The 27,720-nt window shown below is 43.7% G+C and overlaps 1 protein-coding gene across 1 annotated transcript in view; it reads left to right on the top strand.

The window, feature by feature from the left end:
* Positions 1–27,720, top strand: part of TES (testin LIM domain protein) — a 156,018-nt gene that overhangs the window by 32,979 nt on the left and 95,319 nt on the right. Inside the window, exon 2 of the mRNA XM_069228929.1 lies at positions 16,084–16,169. Coding sequence (XP_069085030.1) covers positions 16,084–16,169 — 86 coding nt within the window. The remainder of the gene's footprint in view (positions 1–16,083; positions 16,170–27,720) is intronic.

Here is a 27,720-nt window from a genome sequence, read left to right as displayed (position 1 = left end):
GTGCCTTTGAGGTAATTTCCCAGACCATGGGTGAAGTGGGGTGAACTTGGCCACAGAGGTCAGGGTCCCTTGATGTCCTCTATGTTGCAATAGCCGGCCAGCTGATGCTAGGCTTACTGGATAGTCTGCACTACATTTGGAGCAAAATCCATTGGTGGGGGTGAGTGTCCCTTGGCTATAATGAAGCGAGTCCTGGATAGCACTCCCAATGTCAGCAGAGACTCGTGCAAGATATGGATTTCATCAATATGTTCTCTCAGGTGCCTGGCAACTGGTAGTGGTAAAACATCTGCAGTGGCTACCAACTTTGTGACTTGGGCAACTTCAGCTCTTGTGTCCCTGGAGCTGGTTCGAGGAGATCAGTCAGCTGATCTTGGGGTCACTGCTGTTGTTGGGGCGTCGGGAATCAACTTTTCCCTAAGCCAAGAACCGTAGGCACAGTCCAGTCTTTGCTAGCTCAAAGTGCAGCAGGCGCAGTACTTCCAAGCATGCAGCCTCACCGTGTGTGGGTCCAAGGGCAGTTGGGCAGTCCTTCTTCAGTCCTTGCTTCAATTCCATTGTGATCTGAAGACCAGGGTGCCGGGAGTGCCATATTTATTCCAGGAAAGTGCCCTGAGGGGACCACACGGTCACTAGCCAATGTGCTACTGGGTCCCCTCCTGCCTAGTGACGAACTTCTTGTGATGTGTGGCATCTAGCTATCCCAGAATGCCACATTGTTGCCACTTTCAAGATGGCACGATCCTTCCTCGGTTGTCAGGAGCTTGGTAGCCCAACCTAGAGATGTGGTTACCTGAGGGCTACATGCCCATGGTAAAACCGGTTTGAAGGTGAGTTTCCCCTCTCTGGCCCTGAGTCCATTCTATGCTGTCCACAGGTAAAAAGGCATCCAGCTGTTGGGCTGGGTGACCCATCAATGGCAGATTCCCCATTGAAGCTTGTCTCTGGGCTAACCTCCAGAGTGGCCATCCTGGCAGAGGAGGTGATGCCTCACTTCAGTGGCACTTCCTTTGTTCCTGAGTCTGGGAGTTGTTCACGCACCTCCTGAGGCAGTCACAAAGCTATCTATTTGTGACTGCTTTTGTGAGGCTATTGGATGAGCAGAGCACAAAGCGACAACTGTTTAAAATTGTCTATCTTTAATTGTGACATTAATTTCGACCTGGCCATCAGGTCGCAATTAATGCTGTGAATAATTTAATGCGTTACATGAACCAGTTTGGTAGTCCTAGTCAAAAGTTAGCTGGGTTGGGATGACACACAGTAACTCTGTGTTAGCCAGTGGGGCTACCAACTTTACCCACAGCAAAACAACAATTGGGAAGTGTTGCTGTTAAGACATATTGGGATACATATGGCTGTCTTAAAATAAAATTGGCTCCCTGCCATAGAACTCCTTAGGCCTTCCTTAGGGGAGACATAATATTAAGGGATATGGTGACTTTGACATTGGTTTGAATGGCAGAGCCGACCTGGCAGTGAAAACACTGTCCTTCTAGTCTGCAGTGGCTGACCGGTAGCCATTTTGTACCTTGTCACATGAAGGCTGGCACAAACAGGGCTGCAGCCCTGGACGGACACTCTGTCTTACATGCCCTGAGCAACCTGGGTACCTAAGTAAGTCAGGCCCTGCCAATTGGTTGTATCCAGTTTGACGTGCTTTGTATGGAGTTAAAACATTGGCACTGAGGTCTGGGTAGCAGGCCTCAATGCACTGTCAGAGTCAAGAAACCAGCAGCATCAGTTAAAAAATATGGGGGTAATCTACACAAAGAGGCATTTTCTTACAGATGCATATTCCAGAAATCAGTTAATGAGTCGGATACAGCCTGCGCATCACCCTGGTGGTTGCTGTCCTGCTTTGGACTATATAAAACCTTAGCGAACTTGGGAGAGCAAATAGAACAAAATTCCAACTGTGTGAACCTTGAATAACCTAAATATGTGCATTCTCCCCACTTCCGAGGTCTAAAATTCTAAATGGGGTGTTGTGTGCACACTCCCTAATTACAGCATCTCAAGAATTTTCACAGCAAAGTATAGCATTTGGCAGAGTCCTTCTTTCTAACCAGGATATGAAGTTTCCTCCAGCTAAGGGGATCATATGACATTTTTTTTAAAGGAAGGAGAGAAAATGGTAATTATGAACCAAACACTCGGACAAGTCTTGCAAATCAGTGTTTCTTAAAGATACACTCCAACGTTCCAGGCCTTGTTTTTTTACCTTTCCTTGTGTCACTGATACTGCATCCCATTGCCTTCCCACTGCACCTTGCAGCACTTCACCTGTGCATGCAGCATTTACTGTTGGACCAGCAGAACTGGCCCTCCACCTAACTGTATCCCACATCGAGTTTCACACTTGTTCTTCCTTCTCTGGTAGAATCATGACTTACCTTATCGAGGATCCTTCAAGGTGAGAGCTTTAGTCTCACTCTTGAACACTGTTTTCCAGAGGCTATTCTTGCCAGTGCGGGAAGAACTAATCCTAAACTGTATGGACCCCGTCTTATTTTTATGCTTCAGTCAGAAAACCTTTCAAGATTGTTTCTTGAGTAAATGCTCACTTCTGACATTTGATGTGGCCTGCCGTTAACGAGCTGCTGCCCCGGCAAGCCCCACTCAATTTTTCATCCTTGCATGGTGGGTCATTTGTGTACTATTATACTGAGCAATGCTAACACTTTTTTTTACAGCTAGCACTTGTAGCTGGCAAAATGTGGTACAAAGTTCAGACTAATTAGAGTGTATAAGTGGGGCTTAGTAGACATGGAATATTCTTCATATGTGTTCACTCTTTCTTATGCCCAGTGCTTCTGACCTGGTTTTGAGACGCTCCGTCTGGTTTCATAGTCCAGTGGGCATATTATACGTCAGATCCTACAATATGGCATCTTAAGTTAAATGCGGAATTCCATCCAAAATATTTTAATTCAAGGAATTTGGTAATGTAGACTCCATGGAAACAGATTGAGAGTGTACCTTTATTCTTACAAGCTACAGGGAGGATGTCAAAGCTTGGTGAATTCACCGGGTCTGCATTCATTTTGGTTCAAATCTTTAGCTACAGGCACTTTTCCACGTGTGTCACCATGACTCGTCCCAGTATTTATCATCCTACAATATTCCCTGGATTGAGTATCAATTTGTGATACCTATATGAAGTAATATACAACACAGCTCCAGCCTCCTTCAAAGCAGTGAGGGAAGACACTGAAAGGGTAACTTTATTTTTAATATGAAACAGTCCATACTCTGCAACATTAATCATATGATTTAGTTTAACAATTGTACACAGTTGCATTCTGCATAATTTAGATACAGGGAGACAAACAATTCCTTAAGTGAACCAGTATTCCTAAACAAGTGGCTTACCTTTCAAGTCTAATTTCAGACTGCAGATATCTTTACATCCAAATTGGCTCTCAGCCCAAACTATTTTCGCTGCCACTCTCTGGGTAGGTTTGACTCCACAACATTCACATTTGTACTGTACATGTGAACCTCTCTATTGGCTGTTAATTGCTAAGAGAAAATCTATCCTTTTAAACGATACTGGATTGACAAACATGCAGATTACCTCGGAAATCCATGAAAATTTCAATATTTACTTTAAACAGACTTGGCCGTTATGGTCACTGACCACCAAATGGAGCCTGACTGATTTTATGTCTAGGATTACATGCCATAATGGAATTTCTTGTTCACTGCAGCTCATCAACAGATGGTCTGATACCCAATGCCTTTCAAAAGGAAGTGCAAAAGGAAATATTTCCACCTTAATTGAAAAAAGTTGAGCACATGCGAGATGAGAGTTGTTTAATTTTCTGTTGTGTAAAAAATCACTCCGTCTCTTTCTTCCTCTAGAAACAGTAGCTCTCTGAGGATGCAAAGCTTCCGTCTTTCTCCAGGCCTTGACTTTTATCATCAATTCTTTTTCCTACTTGTGGGACAGCAACACTACTGAAGCTTAAAGCTCCTTCACTTTCAGTGGCATGTTATTGATTGATGCAAAAAACAGTAACAGTTTGCAGCTCCTCGGTTGCAGATGTTACCTGCACCAGAGTTTTAGAGATATCACCCGTAAAATGACCCATTTCTACCTTAAGGTTGAGGTTTCTCTGTTAGATAACCCATCTGGCAAAAGCTAGCCTGTCAATCGATCACACAAAGCTTCGTAGACGACCACATAGCTGCTTGTGATTTGAAAATAATGTTTTAACAGTAGTCCAAGATGATCACTTTTTGAGGCAGGAGCAACACGTTTTCCCAAATGAAAAGCCAGAAAGTATAAAGCATTTTCATTTTGTTATACAAAAAAAAAGCATCAAGATATTTTTATTTCACAATATTATGTTGTATTTAAAAATGTTTTTGTTTTTTTTAAGAAGAGGAACTCCCTCATCTACCACACTTTCCTTTAATGATGTCACTGTTGGGCAAGTCCAAAAGAATCTCAATATAAATAAAGATCAAATTTATTTTAGGTGTATTCAGCCTCTTAATTTGTTTTACAATCCGAGATATTTTTTATTTTCTAAGTTGAGCCGAGCCATCGCCTGTTTTTTGGCATACTGCCACTTTCTCGAGGCTTTTATACAGATTACAGACTGTTTAGACTTCAAATGAAAAAAAAATCAGTACAAATGTTGTAATCCAATATTAAGTATTTAGTATAGATACACTGAATACATCATTTACCCAGCTCACTTATCTTGCTAGTTTTGAGAGTACAAATCCATTTCTTACCTCTAGATTAGTCAAATCATGTCCATTGCATTATCATTATATCAAGGAATTTAGGTAGGTTACAGACCACGTTCAACACAGTTTTCAGAAATTAACATACCTCAAACAAAGATATGCTTTTCTATGTACAACCTAACATTTGATAATATATTTTCATCTCAGTAACTGTTTTCTGAGTTTGTTATATTGTCAGTTCCCTCAACAATTGTGTATACTAGATATCCAGTTTTTGGGACACCCGCCCTTGCATGAGCTCTGATGTACTTCATGTCTGAAGGTATTTTTGGACATTATCATTTCATTTACCATGTCATACTTGCATAGATTAAAATACTCATGATTAAGCTTCAATTTCTTAGGTAGATTTTAATATGGTATACTACATAATACTCACTTCACATGGAACATTACATCTTGCTAATATCATCAGTAAGATTCCAAAATCTGTCTACTTCTATCGGCACAGTGGCATGGTGTCTCCTAGCTAACATTGATGATCTGTACATTTCAATGAAATACAGAGTACAAAGCAGCAATTTTAATACTTGATACAACAATACAATAGTGAAAACATATTTTTTTGTAAATTGCCTCAGTTTTCTTACCTACAGTAGACCTTCCCAGATTATGGCTAAAGTCTGAAAATTGTCCTCATACACATTTAGTCTCACAGACTTTTGCCAGTCTCAATCTCCAAACTCCTCTGTGGACCACCGCCATCAAAAAAACAAAAGGACACAAAAAGTCAACACCCCTTTAGGTTACTATACATCACTGCCCCTTTTCTCCCTTTTTTGTCATCAGAGCATTAGATTGCTCTATTTTTTTTTAATTTAAATTACTTTTTGTTCACATTAACAAGTAACATGGGCTACTACCACACTCTATCAATGTCTTACATTCAACAATATCAAAGCCATTTCTCCTTCCCTCATTTAATGTGCACAATTTCACAAAAGGAAAAAAACACGCTTGTATCTCCATCCAAGTTAAATAGTCATGGAACCCAAACTAGTGTCTGCCATCACTTCTGTCCAAACACCAGCACAAATTAAAAAACTGTCATCCAGTCCATTTTCATACATGCATCTCCATTTTGGAATCAATAATCGAAGCCACTGAGTATCCACACACCTTTTTTGTAACTGGTTAGCCATTTTATTCATCCAAACAAAATGCTTTGGCAGTAGTATGCAAGTAGCATCATCCCCGATGAATAACCCAACAGTAACAGTGGGAAACCACCATTCTTGAATAAATACATTTATACATCCTAGCTTCACCCCATCTGTATCCTATATATCCAATACCCTAGCTCAGGGTTCTGCAAAGTCGGTCCTGGAGAGCCGGGACCATGCCAGATTTTTAGCATATCCACATTTAGAAAAATGTAGATTTCTGAAACATCTTTTTTCTAAATGTGGATATGCTAAAAATCTGGTATGGTCCGGCTCTCCAGGACCGACTTTGCAGAACCCTGCCCTAGCTCAAAGTCATAACTTTCAAACTAAAGCCTGTATCATAGAGGCTATGATTTCAACTGAAGACTGAAGTTCTCATATTATTAGTTCCCAAATTAATATTTAGTTAGAATGTTCACATCGCAATTACCAAAAAAAAAAAAAAAAAAAAGAAAAAGTAACTTACATAAAAGAAACCATTTCTTTATATAGAATATTCATACAAAATATTTCTAGTCATTTAAATCCTGCACTGGGCTCGAACTCTTGACACTCCACACCCAAAGCTATCTTGAATCACATCCGAATGCCCTCTAGATTCTCCTTGGTGGTCATTTCACAACTATCTTGCATACATCTTCCTTGCTATTTGTCCATTGCTTATAAGTTGCTTGCTCAAGACATTTCTGATTATGTACATCTTACAAATAGGTGCACCCTCTTGAATGTTCATGCCAAATGTTGCATCTTCAATCATAGAATTGTGTAAAATGACCTGTAGATCCTCTCATGAGTGATCATTTCAGAACTATCCTATACTCATCTTCATTGCAGTTTGCTCAATACATATCCAAGGCACCAATAATGCTCCCTCTTTGCCAATGCACTCCATACACAAAAAAATATGATATTTCTCCACAATCTAAGATACTGCCATTTAGACCTGGCAAGTGGACCCACTTGTCCGGCCCAAGCCTTCCCTTTTACTACATGTATGTCACACCTAAAGTAGGCCGAAGGCAACCTCAAGGGCAGGGTGCAGTGAATTTAAAAGTTAGGACATGTACTGGTTCGGTTTGCATATCTTGATATTGAGATACTGCTAAATTCTTTTTTCGCTATTGCACAACCTATCTCTCCCATTGGGTAACATGGAGATTGCCTTGAAATAGCTTTCAAGTGTAATTTCCCATTGGGGGCAGATAGAGATATGGAGTATGGGGTCTCTGAACTCACAATTTAAAAATACATCTTTTGGTGAAGTTGGTTTTTGAGTTGTGAGTTTGAAAATGCTACTTTTGGAAAGTGGCCATTTCCTTGCTTAACTATTCTGTGCCTTTGTCCGTCTGCTGAATACATGCCTGGGTCAGTATGACAGTTAAGGTGTTTGTGCCTTCACTCTAGACAGTCACACAAAGGAAGCAGAGGTGTGGCCTGTATATCCTGATGGGTCTTCTTGAGTTAGAGTGGTGGGAGGAACTGACACTTGCATCTCAATAGGGATGTGCCTGTCCTCACACTAAGAAATCTCCAACCCCCTGTAGTGAGCCTGGGGCCAGGGCAGGGAAAGGCAAGGTCTTGTGCACTAAAAATAGCTATTCAAAGATAGAAATAGGTGTAAGTACTGGACCTCTGACACCACATAGTTAGAATCCTTCTGGACGGGGAGATTTTTTTAGGAAGAAGAGCTGATGCTGTAGGAGGGACTGCCACTCTGCCTGTTTGTTAGAAATGGGGTCTGTAGTTGGCAGAGGTATACACCCTTGTCCAAGTAAGGACCACAACTCTAGTCAGGATAAGTCACACACAATCCAAATTATCTTGTGCCCACCCCCTGGTAGCTTTGCACTGAGCAGTCAAGATTAACTTAGAAGGCAATGTGTACAGTATTTGTGCAATAAATCATACATTAACACAGTGAAAACACCACAAAATTACACCACACAGGTTTAAAAAAATAGATATTTATCTGAATAAAATAAGGTAAAAACGACAAAGATCCAATAAGCACAAGTTGAAATATCACTTTTGCAAGATGTGAAATATTCTTTCTCCATTACAGCAGTGTCAGATATGTCGTCCTCTGAAATATAAATCCCATTATATCCTATGGAATTTATATTTCGGCAGATGGGATATCCGTAACCGTTGTGATAGAGTAGCTTGTCCGCCAAGATATCAGTCAGGTCTCAAGGATAAACCTTGGACTGGGCCAAACCTGGTTGATGTAAACCAACAGGGCTTCAAAGTGCTGGTCTACTGTGACCATTGACTATCATTGGTGTTTTGCGCCTTTGAGCCCTAATTTCCCATAAAATGTTTAAAGTTCTTATCACCAGTCCCCCTTATTGGATTCTGTCATTTGTGGTGTCATTTTTATAATTGTTTTGGGATTATTATTGCTTTTTATTGCTAGGTGTTTTTACTTTATTACTGTTTTGGTACTGAAAAAATACTTTACACATTACCCTAAGTTAAGCCTCTCAGCTCTGTACCACAACTTCCAGAGGGTTGGGCACAGGTGGCTTTGAGGGTTCCACCTGACAGTAGCTGTTACTGTTCTATGAAGTGGGCAGTGAGCCACCCCAGATAATAATACGATTTGTCACAATAGCTTTCCTTCCTCTTCTTGTGTGTGTCCTTTTCCTGGAGCATAGCTTCTTTTCCGTCCTTAAGAATGGATGACTTGAATCCTTTTACTGCTCACAATGATACCACTGTTTTTTTCATTTCCAGCGACCATGCAAGTGAACGTGTTTCCTTGTTCTCAATTGTGTTTTTCTCCCCATTCAAGTAGCCACCCCATCGTTGCTCATTTCTCCTCTTTCTCTCCCGAGTGTACTGATTCTCTCCATTGCAGCACCCCCACACACACACCCCATGAGCTCTGCGTTGCTCCTATCCCTGCCCATTATTTTCTGCACCATTCAATTCCCCCACCCTGGCCTAAACCTTGTTCATTGTTTCCCCTTCCCACTCCCCGTGCTTCCTTCACCCTCTCACCCCCACTTACTCCTCCATTGGTCACTCACAGACCTTAAAATAATATTTATGTTTTTTTTTCTTTTGAGGGCCCAGCAGCTGCCATTTACTGCCGGACAGCTCTGCTGTCAAAAACCTTTTTCATTTAGATATATATTTTTTTCACTGCTCCAAGTGGCTTCCGCCATCTTGTGTCTGTAAAATAAAATGGTGCACATGTCATTCTGTAGGTACTTGTATGTATGGTGACACATGCATGCACGTTCCACTTCGGGCATGCATGCACCCACGCTATGTCATGGGAACCAGCAGTGTCATGATGTGCATTTGCAGTATGGGAAAAAACATTGGCAAAACCAGTAGTCCAGAAGTGTGGAAACAGTTGGCTTTCCCAATGCTTATTTGATTTTTAAGCTGTATACATGTTGAGGTGGAGGAGACTTACGTTAATAGCAAGAATGACGTACTTACATATTCATGAGATGAAGTGACAAGGAAACACATTCGGGATTTGGAAACATTGGAGATGCATATTTAGCCTAATCACATCTAGGTTTGTCACAGTTTTTCGTACTGTCCAATGGCCATTTTGCGACAGTTCCTGGTGAAGGACATGTAGAAATATGTCTGTCTGTAAAATTTGTATAGCCAAAGCTGGCTAAAAGGCAGCAGAGTATTGTACAAGGTCAGTATTGGAGTTTTTATAGACATGTAATTTAACCGTAGATTACAACATAAACTGTGATGTTTTAGGACATGGGCAAAGTGGGCAGTTGTCCATGGTCCCCAACTTTCGAGCAGTCCCTAGGAAAGTAAACATCCCCTTTATGTACTTTCCCGCTTTCTATTTTCATATCTCAGCCTCTCTCCTTTGCGTACCTCCACTACGTAGTCTCTCTCTCTTTGCGCAGAGGCATCTTAAGGATAGGGGCATAGAAAGACATAATTCAGTGGTTTTTGTGTGACCCCCTTTTCTGTAAGTTTGGCTTCATGTGGGTTTTAATTAGCAGGAAAATTACGAGCAGGGGCCCCCAAAATATGTCTTGTCCAGGGTCCCAAAAATCAAATCATTGGGGTCTATGCTCGAGCCGGTTGCAACATTTTAGTAAAGGTTAAATAGTGTTTAACGATGTTAAATTAAAGAAAATGATTCGGACATTGACAAGCTGTGATACTGCAATTTGTGTAATTCTATTATACTTGTACTTCGATATATAGAACAACTATTATTACTTATAGATTTGAAACTATTACTTAGATTATGCACACTTCCTTGAAATGAGAAACGTATAGGAATTGTTTCCTACCCGGTACTGCTTTTATCCTGATGTTTATGTAATGTAATATCATATTACCGATTTGTCTGTTAAACCAAAACACCATTTAGCAAGAGGGATATTGTATGTAACATGTATATAGCTTAATCTGATCTGGAATATGTCACTTAATATGATGTATACATATTTTTGTGTAGTTAGGCAAAGGTTTCACATTTTAAAATGTAAAACAGATTTTCCCTGTAGGACTTGGAGTCAGATTCCAGTGCATGCATTTAATTTGTAAGCTGTTTAACCCACTACATACAATTGCAATATTAAAAACATTTATTGATTTTTCGTGTGTCGAGTGTTAACAATATTTTACAGAACACACACCTTACTTTTCAAGCTCTGAGTTGTAGTACTGTATTCATAATCATTTTCTAGATCTTAAGTGCTCATTTGAAAACCATTTTATAAGGCTGTGTAGTATTCGGCAAAAACACATTTATTTCTGATTGTGCATATTATATGACCCCGTCATCACCCCTCAGTGCAACGACAACCAGCTGGAAGTCTTGGCCACCACTAGTCACACCAACAGCCAACTTCTCTGCCATCCTGTAAATGCTGTCTAAATGTATATTCCCGGTAATCTTGGTTCTTTAGTCTCTTCCAGGGCCTGACTGTAGTCCTGCATCTCTGCACTACAGATGGAGCCCGCAGCTACCATAGCCTGTAGGTGTTGGCTTCCTCCCTCATAATTTCCCTCTTCAGTGTGCTCTTGATACCCACCATTTTGGGTCACACTGTGGATGGATGTGCCTCTGATGACTACTTTTAAATGCCTTCCATTCTACTTCCTTACTGCCCTGTGACCCTTAATGGTCCTCCCAGTATTCAAAAATGGCATCCGTCAGCAGGGCTCTAAAATGTGCGCCAAGCAACATTGATTCATATAACCTCCATGTGGGGAGGCATGCAGCCTTCTCCCTTATCACCCACCACCCCTGTTCACACTGAGCAGTAGTTGGCAATAGTCTGGTATTATCTCACCTAAATATTCTTCATCACCCATGAGGTGATGTGATGCAAGAAATGTGTCCAGCCTTATATATAGGTCATAGTCAATTTAGGCATCAACTTGCACACAGGAAGGCACCCATCATCGGGGGCAGGGTACAGATTATAGGTAAGATGCTTGTGCATCTTATTAAGAGTTAGTGTTATTAACCTAGTTGACGGCAGCCACTACCTGCACCTACCACTTTAGTTCCAGACATACTGTGCTCTCAATACATTTCTGTTACTAGATTAAACAAGCATTTGCAATACAGTAGGTCTCACATTTGCTTGTGTTAGAGCTGCTGGCATTGTAAATTCATAACTGGACTTTTCTTGCCACATAAATTGGTCAACCCTGACTCATAATTTTGTCTTTTTCTGCCATATAATTCCAGTGGCCCTGCATATAACTAAAGCACTTCCATTTACATTCTTCCTCTATCTGCAGCAGAAAATGAAAATGTTGCCATTGAGCATCCTAATTTAAATCTACCAAGCCAATTCCAATAGAATACCACTTTCACCACCCCACCATCCGAGTTGCTGGCTGTCTAACACAATTCCCCCAAAAAAGACAGAAGACAGCCACAGAGGAGAAATAAGCTAGATGGGTGACTCAAACATAGCAACAGTGTGCAAACAGTCTTAGTGTAATAAGGATGTTAAGTTGGCCGGAATCATGGTCATATTTGTAATAACGAGAGATAATTAAAATATATACAATTCTCATATAAACTTTTATCAGAAATAAACTTTTGGCATAAAATGTAATTCTCAAAACACCCCCTAGAGGGCACCATAACAAAAATATAAGTTGTAAGAAACATAGTCATGTAACCATATTGTTAGCCCCTAGAGGGCATAACCCCATGAAAAAAACAGGAGAAAATAATGCAGTCTATCCATATACTTAGCCCCTAAAGGGTGTTTTTAGGGCCACTGCAATAATATTACAACCAAGGCCTTTAAAATAAAACTTCTCCCAACTAGAAAAACAAACATTCTAGTCATGAGAAAGCTTAAAAGACACTGAATGGTGGGAGGTGTTATTATTTTGGGGTCCCCACTAACCTAGTTTGGGGCCCCAGAGATTATGTAGATAGAAAGAGTGTTTTGAAGGTGGTCCCATTGTCCTGTGACCACCACAGTCCAAGTTGCGAGTAAGAATGTCTTGTAAAAGTAATGCACTGCAAAGCATTATGGAGTGAGTTTTTGTACTTCGAATATTATAGTATGTTGACTATAATGCTCAGAACAGCCCCTGGAGAACACCAGAACAAAAATAGCATTTGGAAGAAACATAGTCATATAACCGTACAGTCAGCCCTTGGAGAGCATAACCACATGAAGAAAGAATGGGAGAAAGTATACAGTGTAATCATATATGTAGCCTCTAGAGGACATAATCTGTTGCACATTTTCAAGGCTAACGGGCCTATTACAATGATAATACAAACAAGGCCCATAAACATAACTTCTCCCCGCTATAAAACAAAAGTTCCAGCCATGGGAGAGCTTAAAAGGTAATGAATGGTGGTAGGGGTTATTATAACATACATTATAACTAACATAGTGTGACAGAAGGAGCACGTCGTGGTGAATGTTTTGAGGGTGGTCCCATTGTCCCAGGACCACTACAGGCTGAGATATGAGCAAAAATAGTTTGTAAAAGTAATGCCCCACAAAGCATTATTGGGCAAGTTTCCATGACCTACATTTTTTAGTATATTTATGACTGTAATGCTTAGAACAGCCTCTTGAAGACACCACAATGAAAATAGCATTTCTAAGAAACACGGTCATGTAACTATATAGCTGGCCCCTTTCTGTTGCAAGTAAAGAATTTACCAATTTCAAGTGTTTTAACAGGAGGGGGCCCCAAGATATGACTATGATTAGGTAACTGTGAACAATGTGCCCAGCGCTCCTATACAGCAGATTGAGTTCACCCTGTTGTGCCTGTTCGCGCTGTCAGCGCCAGGGCTGCCATGCAGCATGAAGGGAAGAGGCATAGGAAAAACAATAATTCCCCGCGCTGAAGTATATCGGCAATCGTGCAATAATCCATTTAACAGAGGCGGCCTGCAAGGCATGACAAATGTAAAGCTTTGACCAATGACATCCTAGAGATTTTTGAAAGGCAAGCCCAGGAATGAATGAAAGTGATGGGCGTAAGATGGACGTGGTTAAAAGCCCACAATACTTATAACAGGTCAAAGCGCTTGCATGCTTGACCTAAAAGGCAGAGCAGTGTTAACATACATTACATTCACTGGCTTGCAGTCTGTATCACTGTGACTCCACCCTCCAGGGTCGGGCCTTAATTCAGTTTACATCCGTGTCTGAGATCGTGAGTGTGACCACTAGTTTAACATGAGGTTTGTCTTCTAGAATGTGTGTCATCTTCAGATGTGGATTTACTGCCCAAAGCTGCACTGGCTACTGCATAGTGTCCCTCTTTGGTGCGCATCCCTGTCACCAGAACTGCTACCCTATCTATCTGTGCTTGGGATGCTGATTATTTAGGAGCCTATTTTCTCTTCACCACCCCCACAGGTTTGGGCCAATTTATTGTACAATTCAGTTTCTTCTGTGGTGCATCCATATATGATAGTGCCATAGCCATTTCCACACCAAAGCTGCGTCAGTCAAGAAATGTGATTTATAATCATAGATTACCCTAAACTTAGTGGGAGAAAAGCAACATGGGTTGGAGTGCATGTACATCAGTTTCCCTTTGATCGCTGCAAACATGCATCACTGCTGTTGAACTACTGCTGTGTAGTCAGGGAAAATCAGGATTTTCAACTTGTCCATAGTGAATGGACCATTCTGCCCTGACGCGTTGCACGATGATGTCCTTGTCTCTGTAGTGGAGCAACCTGGCTATAATGGACTGGGGCAGTGCCCCCAGTAGAGGTTCTGTCGCTGGCGACCTAAGCGCTCTTTCTAACAAAAAGAACATCGCAAGATTGTGTTTTGCTTCTGTTTCCTCTAACCACTTTTCTCAGAAATGCTTCAATGTTTAGTTCATCCACTCTCTCTGGTAATCTCACAATGTTGATGTTGTTCCTTCTGTCCCTTCCATCCTAGTCCTCAGCGCTGTATACCAAACAACTTATCTGTTCCAGCATATCTTTATGCTAGTCCTAGAGTTCAACCAAACCTGGGTCTGAATCTGTCAGAGTTCAGTTTCTGCGACTCGTTCTGCCATCTTCTAATCTGACTACAGTAGTGACAAGTCTTTACCCACCACGTCACTTTTAGTTTCTAGCGTGTTGTAAGTTATTTGAATCAACTTCTGGATGTACTCAAACGGGTTGATTGCTAGTTCATTCATTTCGGTTCCAGGTACATTCCAGATCAGTCACCAAGGGTTTCGGGTCCACAGGCCTGTTTTTCTGATTAATTTGGTCATCCCACATTGTCACAATACCCAAACAGCGACATATGACAGTGCTCACTGTTCAGCATCTTGTCTCCCTCAGAAGAAATGGGAACCCACCTCTAGGTTCGTAATATCTCCAACCCCTTAGGCTGCAGGAGCTGCCATGCATCAAGTTAACTGATTTATCCTGTTAACTGATTTATCCTTCAATTTCCGTAAAGCAGGGGAGGGCCTTTCTACACAGCTCAGAGTTTCATCTTTGCCACACACCTCTCTCATTTGGACTGGTCTGCCATCACAGGGGCCAGCCTCTTTCACGATGGCTCTGTGCATTAGCAAACTTCTCTCTCCCCACAGGGGCTGGGAGCAAACAGCAGCATCTCAATCGTCTTCTAGGCGTTCTCTATTCCACCTGTGCAGCTTCTGCCACCTCTTATCTACTGCTCCCCTTTCCAGTGGCTCCAGTAGTCATAGCTTTAGGGATCACTCCCGCACACTGCCACGTATACCTGTCTAATGCTTCTTCTACTGTCAAAATAAACTGAATTTTGCTGCCTTGGCCTCTGTTTCCTTCTGAGCAAAGATTGTATAGGTTGCTTGAGCGTTCTCCCTTTCTCTTGGTCAAGACCCCCAGGCCGATTTGATTATCGTGTTACTCTGGGATGAGGGGGTCAGTCTTGATGCTGGCCTGATCCATTTGAACCCAGAGCGACCACCACACGTTTGCAGGCTTCTCACCCAATGTGGAGCCCCTGTACGTTTCCAACCATCCCATTGCATCCTCTACACACCACTATCCATCATTGCTGTATCACTGCAACCATAGCAGAAGTTAGACTTTAGTTCGGCAGTAGCATAATCATCTTCTCTGTACCGGTGACAGACCCAGATAGCAAGGACCGATGCTCGAAGGACAAGCACTACCGCCAGCTGAATAGGTATCTACAGTACATATTTTACCAGGATATAAAATACCTGCAGGTCAAGAGCACTGGACGCAGGTTTTATTGGCCATTTTGACAGCAATTTCCCCACCAGCCAGTTTACTGTGCATGTTTTTTACATTTGCCTTCGATGACCCTGCTGGTGAAAGATGTTGAATTGCAAAATACCTGCAGTAGAAGACGTTACCTCATGTACCTTTTGACCCACAATTGCTTTACCCCTTTTTCCACCATTAGTCCTTCATAAGTGCTCTGTTTTAAGCTGAGGGTTTGTATGAAGAGCAAGTGTGAAAACTAGAGGTTTGGAATTTTCTGTAAACTGTTTACCAGCAATTATTTAGTTTGAAAGTACTTTATGAGAAGGTTTCTTCTAGAGCTCACCTTTCTTGGACGTATTTAATTCTACCGAATACAAAAGTAAAAGTAAACATATTGTGCAGTCCTTGGTATATTTTAATTCATGAAGATTGGTAAAATTTAGTGATTAACTTTCTTTTTTTTCCTTCAATCAACAGGTTACTTTAGGTCATGAACTGGGATCTGGTGCCCCCTGCCTCAAATGCAAGGATAAATGTGAAGGATTTGAGCTTCATTTTTGGAGGTTTGTACTGACCATTTAGACTTCTACTCTTGCCTTAAGCAGTTTGGTAAAGATTTGTTTGTACCTTTTTCTCAGACAATCTGTTGGTAGAGAATGAATTTCAAAACCACCCAAGATGTTAGTTACACAAACATTGGTGAAAACTAATGCTTGATCTTCTAAAAGAAAATGTGGAAGGAAACTATTCTACCACGTCTTTTGTTATGGTTCATGTGCCATGTGAATATTGCATAATTACACATGCACTTAAATGTGTCTTAATGAAACCAGAGTCAACTGAGAGCCTGTCCTTGTGTAACACCAATATGGCTTCTGTACAGTACCTTTCATTTTCTCTCAGAAGGAAACCATGTTCTTTTGACCAATGCTTTTTACATAACCATTGTCTCTTTAGGTCTTGACTAGAGTCTGGTATACCTGCCTGTTGTCCAAACATTACCTATACTTAGAGTAACGGTTTGGGCAGCCACTTACTCATGACTGGATGGCCTTTGTGTCTGACTCCCTTCCCTGCTCCTGATTTGATGACTTTCCTTAATATATTACTTTTTGTTCCACCCAGCAGTATTTATGTCTCGGATTGACTGAGATATCCTTTGGCTGCTGATGTCAGAACTTTCTTTGCAGTGCATCGGAGAGACTACTAGGACCCTCCTAACCAAGCATCTTCTTGCCCCTAGTAACTCTGCCCCCACCTTTTTTTTAAAAACTATTTGTCATCTGCCACTCTCCAATTCAAAGATTGCAGCCACAGATGATGCATTTATAGCAGTCATCTTTGAACATAATGGTGGTCATCTTGACCCTAGCAGTCTTCCGACCTCCAGGGTTAATGTGGCAGTATCACCGCCAACAGGCTGGCTCGCCACATGTTCATCTTCGACCCGGCGGTCCACGGAGGACCGCTGGCGGTATTAGTCGCTGGCCCACCGTCATGGTTTCCCCGGCGGTAGCATCGCCACGAAACCATGGCGGTAGGACTACCGCTGACAGCGAATTCCTTTCTTGTCACCGGTAGACCGCTCCCCCACCAAGCACCTTACCCCCTACAGTCACAGCACCCCCACCCCCCTACTCACATAGCACCCCCTACTCACATAGAGACCCTCACCTCTCCCCCTTCCCGTATACATGCACAGACACCCACACGCAGCACACATACACCCATTCACCTACACTTCCAGGCACGCATCCACTCACTCATCCATACACGCATTCGCTCACACATACTCACATGCATCCATACACGTATTCGCTCACACATAAACACATCCATACACGCATTCACTCACACATACTCACACACATTCACTCACACGCATACAAACACACATACAACACAACACTCAGTCGCATTCAGACATGCACGCACACATTCATACACACACACAGACACCACACACACAACACCCCCACTCTACTCCCCCCCCCACCCTACCACCCCACTCCTTTGTTGGACACCCGACTTACTTGTCTGGCGAGGAAGTCGTCCGACAGAGAACGGGAAGGGACGCTGCCACCGCTGGCAGTGCCCCACCAGCAGGACACTGCCAGGCCAGATTAATGGTCTTAATACGGCAACCTACTGGCAGGGCGGTGCAGGTGGTAGCAATACCAGAGCGCCACTGCCCGCCAGCATGGCTCTTGCGGGATATTCGCCCACAGTGTGGCGGAAATTCGGCAGTACCCATTCTATGACGGGCGGAAGACTACCAGCACTGGTGGTCTGTTAGTGCCAGTGGCTTTGGCGGTCTCACTCAGAAAACACCAAAGTCATAATGAGGGCCAGTGTGTTCAAATAAAATGAAATACATGTTTTAAAAAATAACCACATCCTCGGTGACCGTTATGAAACAGCATTTTGTTAAACTACAGAAAATGCATTTCAAGATGGCTGCCATGGATGTGCGCACATCCGCAGCAGCCATCATTTCATGATTTTTGTAACATTTTTCAGAATACCTTTCTGTAAGAAATTTGGGTATTAGTTTAATTGGGGTTAAGTACCCAACTCTAGTAATAATCACAATCCTTATTGGGGTGAGCCACTACACTCATGAAATAAACTTTAGCTCACCCTCTGGTTACTACAGCACAGAGCAGACAGGCTTAACTTTGAGGGAATTTGTAAAATATTTGTGCATTACTTAAACAATAATAAAGTCGGAATGCAAAACAAAAAAATCCCAAAACTAATTTACAAAATAGAGGTGCTATTAAATAAACAAAATGACACCAAAATGTCAAAAAAACAATAAGAGGAACCAGAGATATGAAATTTGAAGGTATAAATCGGTCCAAGAAGCCTAAAGTGCGCCTTAATTACTGTTAGACCTGACAGCCTTAGGGTGGTCACCCCTAACTTTTTGCCTGCCTCCCTCCACTTTTTGGACACTGTTTTTGCTGGCTTTTAGACTATGCGCACTTTACCACTGCTAACCAGTGCTAAAGTGCAAATGCTCTCTCCCTTTAAACATGGTAATCTTGGATCACACCCAATTGGACTATTTGATTTACTTGTAAGTCCCTAGTAGAGTGCACTATGTGTGCCCAGGGCCTCTAGATTAAATGCTACTAGTGGGCCTGCAGCACTGGTTGTGCCACCCGCTTTAGTAGCCCCTTTACCTTGTCTCAGGCCTGCCATTGCAAGGCCTGTGTGTGCAGTTTCACTGTCACTTCGACTTGGCATTTAAAAGTACTTGCCAAGCCTAAAACTCCCCTTTTTCCACATATAAGTCACCCCTAATGTATGCCCTAGGTAACCCCTAGAGCAGGGTGCGGTGTGGGTAAAAGGCAGGACATGTACCTGTGTAGTTTACATGTTGTGGTAGTGTAAAACCCCTAAATTCGTTTTTACACTACTGTGAGGACTGCTCCCTTCATAGGCTAATATTGGGGCTGCCCTCGTACATTATTGAAGTGGTAGCTGCTGATCTGAAAGAAGTAGGAAGGTCATATTTAGTATGGCCAGAATGGTAATACAAAATCCTGCGGACTGGTGAAGTTGGATGTAATATTACTATTCTAGAAATGCCACTTTTAGAAAGTGAGCATTTCTTTGCACTTAAATCTTTCTGTGCCTTACACTCCACGTCTGGCTGGGTTTAGTTGACAGCTCCTTGTGCATTCACTCAGACACACCCCAAACACAGGGTACTCAGCCTCACTTGCATACATCTGCATTTTGAATGGGTCATCCTGGGCTGGGAGGGTGGAGGGCCTGCTCTCACACAAAGAACTGCCACACCCCCTACTGGGACCCTGGCAGACAGGATTGAACTGAAAGGGGACCTGGTGCACTTCTAAGCCACTCTTTGAAGTCTCCCCCACTTCAAAGGCACATTTGGGTATAAAACACGGCCTCTGTCCTACCACCTCAGACACTTGCTGGAGAAGAAACCTGAACCAGAACCTGCACCCTGATGAGAAGAACTGCCTGGCTGCCTAAAGGACTCACCTGACTGCTTTCTACAGAGGACTGCTGCCTTGCTGTTGCCCTGCTGCCTTGCTGAACTCTTGCCCTGCTGCAGAAGTGCTCTCCATGGGCTTAGATAGAGCTTGCCTCTTGTTCCCTGAAGTCTCAGGACCAAAAAGACTTCTTTCTTTCAACTGGCCTCCTTGTGTGGCGAAAAATTTGACGCACAGCTTGCTCCGCAGTGAAAAATTCACCGCAAGCTGACCCGGAAAGACGCTTCTCGACCGCCCGAGGAAAAGATCGACGCGCTGCCTGCGGTGCGACCGGAACTTTGATGCACGGCCCGCCTGGACAACGCCGCTCGACTTCCAGAGAGGAAATCGACGCCGCTCCTGCCGTGAGGAAGAAAATTCCATGCACAGCCCACCGGAACGACGCGCAGACGGACAACAAGCCCAGGATTCCACGCACAGACCCCGGGGCGTCTGAAAACCCTGCGACCCACAGAGGAGACTGTCCTCACACCGGAAATTGACACAACGTCTTCCCCGTGTGAAAAATAACGACGCAAGTCCGTGTGTGAAGGGGCGAAAAACGACGCACACACCATTTTCCACGCATCTCCTCCTCTGCGGCCCTTTGCGGAGATTTTTCACTCCAAACCAGGTACTTTGTGCTTGAAAGAGACTTTGTTTGCTTTTTAAAGACTTAAGACACTTCATGTCACTTTTCAGTGATATCTCTACAATTTCTTATTGCATCTTTTATCGTTTTGACCTGCAAATATCCAGATAAATATTATATATTTTTCTAAACACTGTATGGTGTATTTTTGTGGTGCTATATAGTGTTATTGTATGATTTATTGCACAAATACTTTACACATTGCCTTCTAAATTAAGCCTGACTGCTCCGTGCCAAGCTACCAGAGGGTGGGCATAGGATAATTTGGATTATGTGTGACTTACCCTGACTAGAGTGAGGGTCCTTGCTTGGACAGGGGGTAACCTGACTGCCAGCCAAAGAGCCCATTTCTAACAATTACCTTCTGTTTTCAGTCCTTTAAGTCACGAGGAGCACACTTCTTAAGCGTCTAGGACCTCAGGGGAGGCACTTGGAGACTCACAGGGTGGCAGGCAGAGATCAACAGGAGAGTCCAGTCGAGGTCCATTTGCAACGGCTAAGCTAGGCAGTTGCACGAAAAGGTGTCTTGTAGCTTGATGTATCGCTGTCGCTTTGACAGGAAGTCAGCTTTATAACACTTGAAGTCTACATCTTTTCTCTGGCACTTATTTTTCCCAAGACCTCCCAAAGTTTTACCCTTTGGACAAGGTCAAAGGCAGCTCACATTTCCACAAATGCGACAAACGGGGAGCTCCGATCTATATCAGCGTTTTTTTATTTTATGTTCCGGAATCATAGAACCTGATCAACCATGCTTATCTTTGCTTTAAACCCCACCTGGAGGTGCGATAGCGTGTTCTTGGATGACATTCACTCCCATGGTTTTGTCAGGAGTTTCTTGCTATAGGTCTTCTGGACGTTGCCGATCAGGCTTATAAGCTGATAATGAGCTGGCGCTTGCTGGCTCCCATTTTTAAAGCTCAATATGATTTCAGTGCCTTTCAGGGAGTTTGGTATTGGGGCTCCTGCTCCTATGGCATTTGGCAGGTTGTTTATATAAGGTCCCCACCACAACAGTTCTGAAAGATACAGGTCAGGAGGATCCTGTCATGGCCAGGAACTTTCCCACTGATTAACACTGGCTCTCTTTCTACACCCTTGATGAAAGAAGAGGTCATGGGGTTATTTTTGGCCTCCAGTAGATTTAGATCTGTATAAAGAGCTGTAAAATGCTTAACCGATTCACCAACGGAAATGTGGCATACAGGGCGAGTGTGATTCCTATGCCCATTATCTGTGAGCAGATGCCAAAACCCTCTGCTATCCTTTCTCTATGCTGTTTCCAGCAGTTCCTCCCTCAGCTTGGCTTCCCACTAGGACTTGCTGACTTTGAACACATTAGCATATTTTTGTCTACAGCTAATAATGTTGGACCTCAACTTGCCCTTTATAGCTTTCACAAGATCAGTTGTGGCCTCTCTACATAAGTGATTAAATCATTCATTCTTTTTGGGAAGTTGGTGCAATTTTTAACATCTTTTACAAAGAGTTTTCTCAAGCTTGAAAACAACTCGTCATGATTTGAGGAGTGTGCAGTCCTGGTCCTCAAGTGCAGTCAATGTTACACTTACAGTTCTACTAGTCTCCGTTCAGGACATGCTTAGTGTTGGATATATCCACGCATCTCACATTATGCCTATTGTTTCCCACAACTGTTAGATTAGATGTTGTCACAAGGCATGTCCGATCCCTGATTTGGTACCCCTTCCATTCAAGTGTAAGTGGGAGATGGTCACTTACCTGGCGATAAATGACCACCAGTGTTATTGGAAGAAGAGTAGCTATGCAGTTCAGGAGAAATTAGTTGCTCCTTAGGTTGGAGGGTGTCTGCATAAGTGACTTCTTTGGGGGTCCTTGGCCTCTTCTTGAATATTTCAACCATGTTTCCCTCTTTAGATGCACTGTTGGTTGAAGGGAATGAGTTTTTAAAATACTCTCCAGCACATCGATTAAGGTGTCAATGTCTCTGGCCACACAGTGCACAGCCTCCTATTTGGGGTGCTTGTGTAGTTTCAATTGAGGGGGAGCACCTGTGGGGCACCTGTGGGGCTGCTTGGTAGCCCAGGGTTAAAAGTGATGAATGGTTACACAGATATATAGTGCTGAACCACCGCGTTTCTTCTGGTAAACTCTTAATAGACTGTCAGAATTATAAATAAATGTATAGAAACTACAGTACCTTAGAACTTAAGGGATTGTAGTAGTCTCAAGCCTCCCAAAACAAAATGAAGGGGAGTGGCCCTGCCAGGGGTGTCTCCTCCATTAGGACGATGGAGCGTCGCCCCTCTGCCAGCAGTGGTAGCTGCAAAACCTTTGACAGAAAAGGATAATAAACTTTGTTTATTATAATTTTCTTTAAAAGGGGCAGGGCTATGGGGGTGACGAGCAGCGAGGGGGAGTGCTCATACATGCGCTCTGAGGGGGAATGCTGTTTGGCCGGCCGTCTCGGGCCAGCCAAACGTACATGCTCAGTGGGCTCTCTCCTGCCCGGCAACGCAGTTGCTGGGCTAGAGAGCCTGCAGAGGCTACCATTCTGTCGGGGATCCCCCTGGCTTACATATTGCACTGAGAATGACCATATACATATTAGACATTGCACTGCCATATTTTTCAGTCATCATTACATTGCAACTTCCATGTCTGCGTACTCATTACATTGTGTTGAACGTATCCTAAACCTCCCTGTGGATTGCTCCTGTCTATTTTAACTTATTCCTACATGCAGTATCTGCTCATGCATGGGCACATGATTAGCGTGGGGAGTAAGGTGTCCATGAATATGCTCCATAGCTATAACCAGAAAGTTGAGCTCTCTTTTCACCTCCATTGGGCCATTGGGTTCTGTAACCCTCGAGCTTTCCGGGTCACCCATGGTCTTTTTAATAACTTAAACTCCTGCAGTTCTGGTTTGATGACACTCCTTAAGTAAACCCTGGTGTGTCTATTGCACTGAATAGGCTTTACCTGCCAAGAAGCTTCTGCATTTGGAAACGAGCACTGGGAAAGCTAATAGATCTTGCTTTAAGATGCAAAGCACGAAAACACAGCTGTTAGAAATGGGTTTTTTGGTTGGCAGTCAGGTTGCCCTCTGTCCAAGCAAGAACCCTCACTCTAGTCAGGGTAAGTCACACACAATCCAAAATCAGCCTGTGCCCACCCTCCGGTAGCTTGGCACGAGCAGTCAGGCTTAACTTAGAAGGCAATGTGTAAAGCATTTGTGCAATAAATCATACAACACCATAGCATAACACCACAAAAATACACCACACAGTGTTTAGAAAAATATATAATATTTATCTGGGTATCTTCAGGTCAAAACGATCAAAGTTGCAATACAAATTTGTAAAGATATCACTGAAAAGTGATAGAGAGTGTCTTAAGTCTTTAGAAAGTAAACAAAGTCTCTTTCAAACACAAAGTACCTGGTTTCTGGTGGAAAATCTCCTCAGAGGGCCACAGGAGAAGAGGTGCGTGGAAAACTGGTGTGTGCGTCGATTTCTCCTCAGCACACCCGGACTTGCATCGTTATTTTCCACGCGGGGAGTCCGGCGTCGACTTCCGGCGCGCGGACAGTCTCTTACTGTGGTTTGCGGGGAGTACCAGATGTCCCGGGTCTGTGCGTGGATTTTCCTGCTTGTTTTCCGACTGCGCGTCGTTCTGCGGGGCTGCGCGTCGAAGTTTCGATCTCACGGCAGGCGTCGCGTCGATTTCTCCGGCAGAGTCGGGCGGCGTTGTCCTTGCGAGGTCGTGCGTCAAAGTTTTGATCTCACGGCAGGCGTCGCGTCGATTTTCTCCTGGAAAGTCGGGCGGCGTTGTCCTTGCGAGGCCGTGCGTCAAAGTTTCGATCTCACAGCAGGCGTCGCGTCGATTTCTCCTGCGGAGTCGGGCGGCGTTGTCCTTGCGAGGCCGTGCATCAAAGTTTTGATCTCACGGCAGGCGTCGCGTCGATTTCTCCTGGGAAGTCGGGCGGCGTTGTCCTTGCGAGGCCGTGCGTCAAAGTTTCGGTCGTCCCGAAGACGTCGCGTTGATCAGCGTCGGTGTGCGGCGTTTTTCTTGCCGCGGAACAAGCTGTGCGTCGAAAAGTTCGGCGCACGGAGCGTCCAAGAGGAAGAGAGAAGTCTTTTTGGTCCTGAGACTTCAGGGAACAGGAGGCAAGCTCTATCCAAGCCCTTGGAGAGCACTTTTACAGCCAGACAAGAGTTCAGCAAGGCAGCAGGCCAACAGCAAGGCAGCAGTCCTTTGTAGAAAAGCAGACAGGTGAGTCCTTTGAGCAGCCAGGCAGTTCTTCTTGGCAGGATGTAGTTTCTGGTTCAGGTTTCTTCTTCAGCAAGTGTCTGATGAGGTAGGGCAGAGGCCCTGTTTTATACTAAGTTGTGCCTTTGAAGTGGGGGTGACTTCAAAGAGTCTCTAAGAAATGCACCAAGCCCCCTTTCAGTTCAATCCTGTCTGCCAGAGTCCCAGTAGGGGGTGTGGCAGTCCTTTGTGTGAGGGCAGGCCCTCCACCCTCCCAGCCCAGGAAGACCCATTCAAAATGCAGATGTATGCAAGTGAGGCTGAGTACCCTGTGTTTGGGGTGTGTCTGAGTGAATGCACAAGGAGCTGTCAACTAAACCTAGCCAGACGTGGATTGAAGGGCACAACAAGATTTTAGTGCAAAGAAATGCTCACTTTCTAAAAGTGGCATTTCTAGAATAGTAATATTAAATCCGACTTCACCAGTCAGCAGGATTTTGTATTACCATTCTGGCCATACTAAATATGACCTTCCTGCTCCTTTCAGATCAGCAGCTGCCACTTCAACAGTGTATGAGGGCAGCCCCAATGTTAGCCTATGAAAGGAGCAGGCCTCACAGTAGTGTAAAAACGAATTTAGGAGTTTTACACTACCAGGACATATAACTACACAGGTACATGTCCTGCCTTTTACCTACACAGCACCCTGCTCTAGGGGTTACCTAGGGCACACATTAGGGATGACTTATATGTAGTAAAAGGGGAGTTCTAGGCTTGGCAAGTACTTTTAAATGCCAAGTCGAAGTGGCAGTGAAACTGCACACACAGGCCTTGCAATGGCAGGCCTGAGACAGGGTTAAGGGGCTACTGAGGTGGGTGGCACAACCAGTGCTGCAGGCCCACTAGTAGCATTTAATCTACCTGCCCTAGGCACATGTAGTGCACTCTACCAGGGACTTACAAGTAAATTAAATAGTCAATCATGGATAAACCAATCAGTAGTACAATTTACCCAGAGAGCATACGCACTTTAGCACTGGTTAGCAGTGGTAAAGTGCCCAGAGGTCAAAAGCCAACAACAACAGGTCAGAAAAAATAGGAGGAAGGAGGCAAAAAGTTTGGGGATGTCCCTGTCAAAAAGCCAGGTCCAACAACAGCCATTCACAGTTGCGCATGAACTGTGCCTTGTCTCTGTTTTTCACAACTGTAGATATTAAGTCACTATGCATCTAATAGCACCAGAACGTATGATTAGTAAACACAGATATATGGTAGATGTGACCCAATAGTGTTTTGTACACAATATGTTAATCTCTTCCTGAAGTCACTCTCCTTCCGTAATTACATTGCATAAGTCAACTGAAAAGGCGTGAAGCTGCTTGAAGGGAAGAACACAGGATCTTTGGGAGCATATGTCCTCCTGGCAAATGTCTGACAGGAAGGCATTGAGGAAGTAATTACAGGGCACCTGTTGATACCTAGGAATAAAAGGGGAGGGGAAAGAACTGTTGGTCACAAAGAACGGACAAGGACTCTGCTATTGGCCTGTTAACTCTAGGCAAGGCTCTGGTGCAAGATCACCTTCCAAGAATTCCTGCCCCATAGAAAGCCTGGCTTCTCTGACTGGCAAAGGTAACCTGGGTTCAGAACAAGACTGCCTAGATCTGCTGGGAGGGAAATAAATGTTCTAATTTCCATAAGATAGCCTGTATGAGGGGTGGGGAAGTTCCACTGAGTGGTCCTTGGGTCCTGCAATTCCCCCAGAGTGAGGTTTTCTGGAATTGTTTGTACTAAAATGGCAGGCTCTGTAAAAGATGGATGAACTGAACTCTGGGAAACTTCATAGAATATGTTGTTGTCTTATCATCTAACTCATTTAAGTGTCTTCTGTAAGAAAGGCGCCTACCAACAGACACTTCAAACATACCTGCACCTAGAGAAAGGGTCAGAGGAGGAAGAACCTACTGCTAACATCGGAATTTGGAGTGGACCAAAGCTTTAAGAGTGCTTTTCAAGGGTTAGGCCAGGTTAATCTCCTGTTGAAACGTAAAGGACGTGAAGGACATCTTTACTGAGGAGCCAGCAGACCAATGGGTGCTGGGACCTGTGTTGGAGCCTTGGCTCAAGAGAGAGGTTGAGCCAGACCCCCACTGATATCTGTGCCCTGGTATCTGAGATCGATCCCCTTCAGTTTGGGTACTTTAGGAGGGAGACTTTCAGCAAGCTGAAAATGTTAGGAGAATTTGAATGTACCAGACTGTAAGGTAAATGACCCTGCCACTTTAGGCTATGTGGGGCAGCAGAGTTAGCTGTAACTTTTTCATTTTTGTTACAATGGTGTAACAGGGATGGCCAGTTTTGGGAGTGCACATACTGATATTGATTTGTGCAATCCCCTTATCTGTTTTGATGGCATTTTGGTCTTGCTTTACTTATCGGGTTTGTCCCGTCGCATCTTGCATTCACTGAAGGGGCGTGGAGGCGTGCAAGTTGAGGGGGAGTTAAATTAAATAAAAAAACTAATTACCTGTGCCGCCGCCTTCACTACCATGCTGCTCCTCTCTTCTTCTCTCCCTGCAGGCACAGGCTCCCAACTTGCCCTGCGCCAATCTTGGCGCTGCACAGAGCAGCATCAGGATTGGCTGGGAGCGTCCAGCCAGGGCGCTCCCAGGCAGACTGGGAGCCTGTGCAGGCTCTCCCCAACCCACCAACTCTGTTCCTGGGCTGGAGTGAGCCCTGAGCGCATGTGTGTTTGGCAGGCCAAACATACATGCTCTCTGGGGAGGGAGTACTGAGCAGTCCCCCTCACACTCATCACCCCCGAGGCCCTGCCCCTGTTCCACAAAAACGAGTGGAAAAGGATTGCAGCTGATGGTGGGGGTAGGTTGGGGGAGAGGGGCGGGTTTGTGTATGTTTTACTAAATTAGTTTGGAAATTTTACTGTTTGGATTGTTGACTGAAATATAGTTTTGGTGCTGCCTGAGTACTTTAAGCACATTCTCGTAAATAAAGGCTGTCGTTTTTATGCATAGCTACCACGTGAAAATGCAGATTTTTAAATTGAAACTGTTTTTTACCTAACAAGGGACTAGTTTGCTAACAATATCTCAATACATACACTGCTCTTTCCCATTTAAGGATAGTGCTAAATCGCAACGCAGATAACAAGAGAACCCGTTGTGTGCCAGGAACTCCTCTCCTCATGAATGTAGGTGAATG

This window comes from Pleurodeles waltl, chromosome 4_1, assembly GCF_031143425.1.
Source record: "Pleurodeles waltl isolate 20211129_DDA chromosome 4_1, aPleWal1.hap1.20221129, whole genome shotgun sequence".
NCBI lineage: Eukaryota > Metazoa > Chordata > Amphibia > Caudata > Salamandridae > Pleurodeles > Pleurodeles waltl.
The sequence above is the reverse complement of the archived record's forward strand: the minus strand, read 5'-3'. Positions and strand labels throughout refer to the sequence as shown.